This window comes from Lampetra fluviatilis, unplaced genomic scaffold, assembly GCF_964198595.1.
Source record: "Lampetra fluviatilis unplaced genomic scaffold, kcLamFluv1.1 SCAFFOLD_146, whole genome shotgun sequence".
NCBI lineage: Eukaryota > Metazoa > Chordata > Hyperoartia > Petromyzontiformes > Petromyzontidae > Lampetra > Lampetra fluviatilis.
In genome coordinates, this window is record NW_027620937.1 from 72,501 (window position 1) to 81,655 (window position 9,155).

Consider the following 9,155-nt stretch of genomic DNA (forward strand, 5'->3'; position numbering starts at 1 on the left):
GAAAGTGAGTGAGCTGGAGAGTGACTGGGTGAGCTGGTGAGTGACTGGGTGAGCGAGTGGGTGGGTGAGTGGGTGGGTGAGTGGGTGGGTGAGTGGGTGGGTGGGTGAGTGAGTGGGTGGGTGAGTGGGTGGGTGAGTGGGTGGGTGGGTGAGTGGGTGGGTGGGTGAGTGGGTGGGTGGGTGAGTGGGTGGGTGGGTGGGTGGGTGGGTGGGTGGGTGAGTGGGTGACGGAGTGAGTGGGTGGGTGAGTGGGTGAGTGAGTGGGTGAGTGAGTGGGTGAGTGAGTGGGTGAGTGAGTGAGTGAGTGAGTGGGTGGGTGAGTGGGTGGGTGAGTGGGTGGGTGAGTGGGTGGGTGGGTGGGTGGGTGAGTGGGTGGGTGAGTGGGTTGGTGAGTGAGTGAGTGGTTGGGTGAGTGGGTGGGTGGGCGATCGGGCAGGTGAGCGAGTGAGTGGGTGGGTGAGTGTGTTGGTGAGTAAGTGGGCGGGCGAGTGACTGGGTGGGTGAGTGGGTGAGTGGGTGAGTGACTGGGTGAGTGTGTTGGTGAGTGGGTGGGTGACTGGGTGAGTGAGTAAGTGAGTGACTGGGTGAGCGTGTTGGTGAGTAAGTGAGTGAGCTGGTGAGTGACTGGGTGAGCGAGCGAGTGAGTGGGTGAGCGTGTGAGTGACTGGGTGAGTGACTGAGCGAGCGAGTGACTGGGTGAGCGTGTTGGTGAGTGGGTGAGTGACTGGGTGAGCTGGTGAGTGACTGGGTGAGTGACTGGGTGAGTGACTGGGCGAGCGAGCGAGTGAGTGAGTGGGTGAGCGAGTGGGTGAGCTGGTGAGTGACTGGGTGAGTGACTGGGTGAGTGACTGAGCGAGCGAGTGAGTGGGTGAGCGAGTGGGTGAGTGACTGGGTGAGTGACTGGGTGAGTGACTGGGCGAGCGAGCGAGCGAGTGAGTGGGTGAGCGAGTGGGTGAGCTGGTGAGTGACTGGGTGAGTGACTGGGCGAGCGAGCGAGTGAGTGGGTGAGTGACTGGGTGAGCTGGTGAGTGACTGGGTGAGTGACTGGGTGAGTGACTGGGCGAGCGAGCGAGTGAGTGGGTGAGCGAGTGGGTGAGCTGGTGAGTGACTGGGTGAGTGACTGGGCGAGCGAGCGAGTGAGTGGGTGAGTGACTGGGTGAGCTGGTGAGTGACTGGGTGAGTGACTGGGCGAGCGAGCGAGCGAGTGAGTGGGTGAGTGACTGGGTGAGCTGGTGAGTGACTGGGTGAGTGACTGGGCGAGCGAGCGAGCGAGTGGGGTGAGCGAGTGGGTGAGCGTCACGCTGGCCGTGTCTCCCGCGTGCAGGGGCAGGCTGCGTCACGGACGACACTTCACCTTCAAGGATGTGACGGGGGACGCTGCGGTCACTCTCGTCAGCCCCGGGGTGGAGGGAGCAGTCGTCACCTCCCTCCACCCCTACGTCTCACAGGGGCCTTGGCTGCAGGTAACGGGGGGGGGGGGGGGGGGGGTGAGTAGGTGAGTGAGTGAGTAGGTGAGTAGGTGAGTGAATAGGTGAGTGAGTAGGTGAATGAGTGAGTAGGTGAATGAGTGAGTAGGTGAATGAGTGAGTAGGTGAGTGAGTAGGTGAATGAGTGAGTAGGTGAATGAGTGAGTAGGTGAGTGAGTGAGTAGGTGAGTGAGTAGGTGAGTGAATAGGTGAGTGAGTAGGTGAATGAGTGAGTAGGTGAATGAGTGAGTAGGTGAATGAGTGAGTAGGTGAATGAGTGAGTAGGTGAATGAGTGAGTAGGTGAATGAGTGAGTAGGTGAGTGAGTGAGTAGGTGAGTGAGTAGGTGAGTAGGTGAGTGAATAGGTGAGTGAGTAGGTGAATGAGTGAGTAGGTGAATGAGTGAGTAGGTGAATGAGTGAGTAGGTGAGTGAGTAGGTGAATGAGTGAGTAGGTGAATGAGTGAGTAGGTGAATGAGTGAGTAGGTGAGTGAGTAGCTGTGTGAGTGAGTGAGTAGATGAGTAGGTGAGGGAGTAGGTGAGTGAGTAGGTAAGTAGGTGAGTGAGTAGGTGAGTAGGTGAGTGAGTAGGTGAGTGAGTAGGTGAGTGAGGGAGTAGGTGAATGAGTAGGTGAGTAGGTGAGTGAGTGAGTAGGTGAGTGAGTGAGTAGGTGAGTGAGTGAGTAGGTGAGTGAGTAGGTGAATGAGTGAGTAGGTGAATGAGTGAGTAGGTGAGTGAGTAGGTGAGTGAGTGAGTAGGTGAATGAGTGAGTAGGTGAATGAGTGAGTAGGTGAGTGAGTGAGTAGGTGAGTGAGTAGGTGTGTGAGTGAGTGAGTAGATGAGTAGGTGAGGGAGTAGGTGAGTGAGTAGGTAAGTAGGTGAGTGAGTAGGTGAGTAGGTGAATGAGTAGGTGAGTGAGGGAGTAGAGTAGGTGAATGAGTAGGTGAGTAGGTGAGTGAGTGAGTAGGTGAGTGAGGGAGTAGAGTAGGTGAGTGAGGGAGTAGGTGAGTGAGTAGGTAAGTAGGTGAGTGAGTAGGTGAGTAGGTGAATGAGTAGGTGAGTGAGGGAGTAGAGTAGGTGAGTGAGTGAGTAGGTGAGTGAGTGAGTAGGTGAGTGAGTAGGTGAGTGAGTAGGTGAGTTAGTAGGTGAATGAGTAGGTGAGTGAGTGAGTAGGTGAGTGAGTAGGTGTGTGAGTAGGTGAGTGAGTAGGTGAGTGAGTAGGTGTGTGAGTAGGTGAGTGAGTGAGTAGGTGAGTGAGTAGGTGAGTGAGGGAGTAGATGAGTAGGTGAGTGAGGGAGTAGGTGAGTGAGTAGGTGAGTGAGTGAGTAGGTGAGTGAGTAGGTGAGTGAGTGAGTAGGTGTGTGAGTAGGTGTGTGAGTAGGTGAGTGAGTAGGTGAGTAGGTGAGTGAGTGAGTAGGTGAGTGAGTAGGTGAGTGAGTAGGTGAGTGAGTAGGTGAGTGAGTGAGTAGGTGAGTGAGTAGGTGAGTGAGTAGGTGAGTGAGTGAGTAGGTGAGTGAGTAGGTGAGTCAGTGAGTAGGTGAGTGAGTAGGTGAGTGAGTAGGTGAGTGAGTAGGTGAGTGAGTGAGTAGGTGAGTGAGTAGGTGAGTGAGTGAGTAGGTGAGTGAGTAGGTGAGTGAGTAGGTGAGTGAGTAGGTGAGTGAGTGAGTAGGTGAGTGAGTAGGTGAGTGAGTAGGTGAGTGAGTAGGTGAGTGAGTGAGTAGGTGAGTGTGTGAGTAGGTGAGTGAGTGAGTAGGTGAGTGAGGGAGTAGATGAGTAGGTGAGTGAGTGAGTAGGTGAGTGAGTGAGTAGGTGAGTGAGGGAGTAGGTGAGTGAGTAGGTGAGTGAGTAGGTGAGTGAGTGAGTTGGTGAGTGAGTAGGTGAGTGAGGGAGTAGATGAGTAGGTGAGTGAGTAGGTGAGTGAGTGAGTAGGTGAGTGAGTGAGTAGGTGAGTGAGTGAGTAGGTGAGTGAGTGAGTAGGTGAGTGAGTAGGTGAGTGAGTAGGTGAGTGAGGGAGTAGATGAGTAGGTGAGTGAGTGAGTAGGTGAGTGAGTAGGTGAGTGAGTGAGTAGGTGAGTGAGTAGGTGAGTGAGTAGGTGAGTGAGTAGGTGAGTGAGTAGGTGAGTGAGGGAGTAGATGAGTAGGTGAGTGAGTGAGTAGGTGAGTGAGTGAGTAGGTGAGTGAGTAGGTGAGTGAGGGAGTAGATGAGTAGGTGAGTGAGTGAGTAGGTGAGTGAGTAGGTGAGTGAGTGAGTAGGTGAGTGAGTAGGTGAGTGAGTAGGTGAGTGAGGGAGTAGATGAGTGAGTAGGTGAGTGAGTGAGTAGGTGAGTGAGTGAGTAGGTGAGTGAGGGAGTAGATGAGTGAGTAGGTGAGTGAGTGAGTAGATGAGTAGGTGAGTGAGTGAGTAGGTGAGTGAGTAGGTGAGTGAGTGAGTAGGTGAGTGAGTAGGTGAGTGAGTAGGTGAGTGAGTGAGTAGGTGAGTGAGTAGGTGAGTGAGTGAGTAGGTGAGTGAGTAGGTGAGTGAGTAGGTGAGTGAGTGAGTAGGTGTGTGAGTGAGTAGGTGAGTAGGTGAGTGTGTGGGTGAGCGGGTGAGTGACCTGTGTGTGTGTGTGTACTACACTATGTGTGTGTGTACACTGTGTGTGTGTCACTGTGTGTGTGTACACTGTGTGTGTGTACACTGTGTGTGTGTGTGTACACTGTGTGTGTGTGTGTCACTGTGTGTGTGTGTGTATTACACTCTGTATGTGTCACTGTGTGTGTGTGTCACTGTGTGTCACTGTGTGTGTGTGTGTGTCACTGTGTGTGTGTGTGTGTCACTGTGTGTGTGTGTGTGTCACTGTGTGTGTGTGTGTGTGTCACTGTGTGTGTGTGTGTGTCACTGTGTGTGTGTCACTGTGTGTGTGTGTGTGTCACTGTGTGTGTGTGTGTGTCACTGTGTGTGTGTGTGTGTGTACTACACTCTATGTGTGTGTGTCACTGTGTGTGTGTGTCACTGTGTGTGTGTACACTGTGTGTGTGTGTACACTGTGTGTGTGTGTGTCACTGTGTGTGTGTGTGTGTCACTGTGTGTATTACACTCTGTATGTGTCACTGTGTGTGTGTGTCACTGTGTGTGTGTGTGTGTCACTGTGTGTGTATTACACTCTGTATGTGTCACTGTGTGTGTGTGTCACTGTGTGTCACTGTGTGTGTGTGTGTCACTGTGTGTGTGTGTGTCACTGTGTGTGTGTGTGTGTACTACACTCTATGTGTGTGTGTCACTGTGTGTGTGTCACTGTGTGTGTGTGTCACTGTGTGTGTGTGTGTGTACTACACTCTATGTGTGTGTGTCACTGTGTGTGTGTGTCACTGTGTGTGTGTGTCACTGTGTGTGTGTGTGTCACTGTGTGTGTGTGTGTCACTGTGTGTGTGTGTCACTGTGTGTGTGTGTCACTGTGTGTGTGTCACTGTGTGTGTGTGTCACTGTGTGTGTGTGTACTACACTCTGTGTGTGTGTCACTGTGTGTGTGTGTCACTGTGTGTGTGTGTCACTGTGTGTGTGTGTGTGTCACTGTGTGTGTGTGTACTACACTCTATGTGTGTGTGTCACTGTGTGTGTGTCACTGTGTGTGTGTGTCACTGTGTGTGTGTGTGTGACTGTGTGTGTGTGTCACTGTGTGTGTGTGTCACTGTGTGTGTGTCACTGTGTGTGTGTGTCACTGTGTGTGTGTGTGTGTCAGTGTGTGTGTGTGTGTCACTGTGTGTGTGTGTCACTGTGTGTGTGTCACTGTGTGTGTGTCACTGTGTGTGTGTGTGTCACTGTGTGTGTGTGTGTGTCACTGTGTGTGTGTGTCACTGTGTGTGTGTGTGTCACTGTGTGTGTGTGTCACTGTGTGTGTGTGTCACTGTGGGGAGTGGTGGGTGTAGTGGTTAGCGCGCTGCGCTATGAACCCGTCGACCCGAGTTCGATTCCCGCTCACGGCCAACACCAGTGACGATTATCTGAACCGGTCCTGGGCCTCCCCTAGGTCGACTCAGCCTCAAATGAGTACCTGGTGAGATGTGTAAACATCGACGCTAGGGAGACAAAGGCGGCCGGGCGTGGTGCTGGCCACCCACCCCCTCGTGTGCCGTTCCGGCCTTCATAGGTGCTCGCTAACAGCACTTGCCCCTACAGTCTGTTAAGGCTATACAGGGGATCTTTATCTTTGTGTGTGTGTATACACTATGTGTGTGTGTGTCACTGTGTGTGTCACTATGTGTGTGTGTGTACACTGTGCGTGTGTCACTGTGTGTGTCACTGTGTATCTGTGTGTGTGTCACTGTGTGTGTGTGTGTGTCACTGTGTGTGTGTGTGTGTCACTGTGTGTGTGTGTCACTGTGTGTGTGTGTCACTGTGTGTGTGTGTCACTGTGTGTGTGTGTCACTGTGTGTGTGTGTGTGTGTCACTGTGTATCTGTATCTGTGTGTGTGTCACTGTGTGTGTGTGTACTCTGTGTGTGTACACTGTGTGTGTGTGTCACTGTGTGTGTGTGTACTCTGTGTGTGTACACTGTGTGTGTGTGTCACTGTGTGTGTGTGTACTCTGTGTGTGTACACTGTGTGTGTGTGTGTGTCACTCTGTGTGTGTGTGTGTCACTGTGTGTGTGTGTGTGTCACTGTGTGTGTGTGTGTGTCACTGTGTGTGTGTGTCACTGTGTGTGTGTCACTGTGTGTGTGTGTGTGTGTCACTGTGTGTGTCACTGTGTGTGTGTGTGTGTCACTGTGTGCGTGTGTCACTGTGTGTGTGTCACTGTGTGTGTGTGTGTCACTGTGTGTGTGTGTGTCACTGTGTGTGTGTCACTGTGTGTGTGTCACTGTGTGTGTGTCACTGTGTGTGTGTCACTGTGTGTGTGTCACTGTGTGTGTGTCACTGTGTGTGTGTCACTGTGTGTGTCACTGTGTGTGTCACTGTGTGTGTGTGTGTGTCACTGTGTGTGTGTGTCACTGTGTGTGTGTGTCACTGTGTGTGTGTGTCACTGTGTGTGTGTGTGTGTCACTGTGTGTGTGTCACTGTGTGTGTGTGTGTCACTGTGTGTGTGTGTCACTGTGTGTGTGTCACTGAGCGTGTGTGTCACTGTGTGTGTGTGTCACTGTGTGTGTGTCACTGTGTGTGTGTGTCACTGTGTGTGTGTCACTGTGTGTGTGTCACTGTGTGTGTGTGTGTGTCACTGTGTGTGTGTCACTGTGTGTGTGTCACTGTGTGTGTGTCACTGTGTGTGTGTCACTGTGTGTGTGTCACTGTGTGTGTGTCACTGTGTGTGTGTCACTGTGTGTGTCACTGTGTGTGTGTCACTGTGTGTGTGTCACTGTGTGTGTGTCACTGTGTGTGTGTGTGTGTCACTGTGTGTGTGTGTGTCACTGTGTGTGTGTGTGTCACTGTGTGTGTGTGTGTGTCACTGTGTGTGTGTGTGTGTCACTGTGTGTGTGTGTGTGTGTCACTGTGTGTGTGTGTGTGTGTCACTGTGTGTGTGTGTGTGTGTCACTGTGTGTGTGTGTCACTGTGTGTGTGTGTCACTGTGTGTGTGTGTCACTGTGTGTGTGTGTCACTGTGTGTGTGTGTCACTGTGTGTGTGTGTCACTGTAGGTGCTGCTGCCCACTGAGCGTGCGGACGAGCTGCTCAGGGACCTGGAAGAGCTCCCGGGCCTCGAAGAGGTGCGCACACGCTCACCCTCACGCTCACCCACACGCTCACCCACACGCTCACCCACACACACGCTCGCCCACACGCTCCCCCACACGCTCACCCACACACACGCTCGCCCACACGCACGCTCGCCCACACGCACGCCCGCCCGCACGCTCGCCCGCCCCGCACGCTCGCCCGCACATACAAGCTCGCCCGCAAGCTCGCCCGCAAGCTCGCCCGCAAGCTCGCCCGCACGCTCGCCCGCACACACGCTCGCCCGCACACACGCTCGCCCGCACACCCGCACACACGCTCACCCGCACACACGCTCACCCCGCACGCTCACCCGCACGCTCACCCACACGCTCACCCACACACACGCTCACCCACACACACGCTCACCCGCACGCTCACTCACCCACACTCTCACTCACCCACACGCTCACCCACACGCTCACCCACTCACCCACTTTCCACACGCTCACCCACACGCTCACTCACCCACACGCTCACTCACCCACACGCTCACCCGCACGCTCACTCACACACACGCTCACCCACACACACGCTCACCCAGACAAAGATGGCCAGTGGTGGTGCTGGCCACCCACCCCCTCTGTGTGTGTAGCCACAGTGCCGGTAGCCTTCATAGGCGCTGCTGCTGCTGCTGCTGCTACTACGATCAGCACTTGCCCCAGCGGTCTGTTGAGGCTACGCGGGGGACCTTTGCCTGTGTCTGTGTGCAGGTGAACCTGCCGCGTGAGTTCCGGTGGCCAGAGATGAAACTCGCCATCACCGTCCTGCCAGACGCCGACTTTGACTCGCACTGACACGGACATTGTGATCCCCCTCGCACACAGAGACACACACAGAGACACAGTGAGAGAGAGACACTCACAGAGAGACACAGAGAGACACAGAGACGCACAGAGACGCACAGAGACACGCAGAGATGAAACTCGCCATCACCGTCCTGCCGGACGCCGACTTTGACTCACACTGACACGGACTTTGTGATCCCCCTCGCACACAGAGACACACACAGAGAGACAGTCAGAGAGACAGTGAGAGAGACACTCACAGAGAGACACAGACACACAGAGAGACGCACAGTGAGAGAGACGCAGAGAGAGAGACACAGAGAGAGACACTCACAGAGAGACACGCAGAGAGACACACAGACACACACAGAGACACACAGACACACACATAGACACACAGAGACACACAGAGACACACACACAGAGACACACAGAGACACACAGAGAGACACACAGACACACAGAGACACACACACACACACAGAGAGACACAGACACACAGAGAGACACACAGAGAGACACACACAGAGAGACACACACAGAGAGACACACAGAGAGACACACAGAGAGACACACAGAGACACACAGAGAGAGACACAGACACACAGAGAGACACGCAGAGACGCACAGAGACACGCAGAGATGAAACTCGCCATCACCGTCCTGCCAGACGCCGACTTTGACTCACACTGACACGGACTTTGTGATCCCCCTCGCACACAGAGACACACACAGAGAGACAGTGAGAGAGACAGTGAGAGAGACACAGAGAGAGAGACACAGAGAGAGACACAGAGAGACACAGAGACGCACAGAGACACGCAGAGATGAAACTCGCCATCACCGTCCTGCCAGACGCCGACTTTGACTCACACTGACACGGACTTTGTGATCCCCCTCGCACACAGAGACACACACAGAGAGACAGTGAGACACAGAGAGAGAGAGACAAAGAGAGAGACACTCACAGAGAGAGACACACACAGAGAGACACGCAGAGAGAGACACTCACAGAGACACACAGAGAGAGACACACACGCAGAGACACACAGAGACACGCAGAGAGAGACACGCAGAGACACACAGAGACACACACAGAGACGCACACAGAGAGACACACAGAGAGAGAGAGGCACAGAGACACACAGAGAGACACACAGAGAGACACACAGAGAGAGACACACAGAGAGACACACAGAGAGAGACACACACAGAGACACG

At 53.9% G+C, this 9,155-nt stretch overlaps 1 protein-coding gene across 1 annotated transcript in view; it reads left to right on the forward strand.

Annotated features, from left to right (window-relative positions):
- LOC144954557 (suppressor of fused homolog) overlaps positions 1-8,865 on the forward strand; it is a 56,741-nt gene extending 47,876 nt beyond the window's left edge. Inside the window, exons 11-13 of the mRNA XM_078885028.1 lie at positions 1,325-1,463; positions 7,071-7,139; positions 7,860-8,865. Of these exons, the coding sequence (XP_078741154.1) occupies positions 1,325-1,463; positions 7,071-7,139; positions 7,860-7,943 (292 nt within the window). The 3' untranslated portion in view covers positions 7,944-8,865. The remainder of the gene's footprint in view (positions 1-1,324; positions 1,464-7,070; positions 7,140-7,859) is intronic.
- Positions 8,866-9,155: the final 290 nt, after the last annotated feature.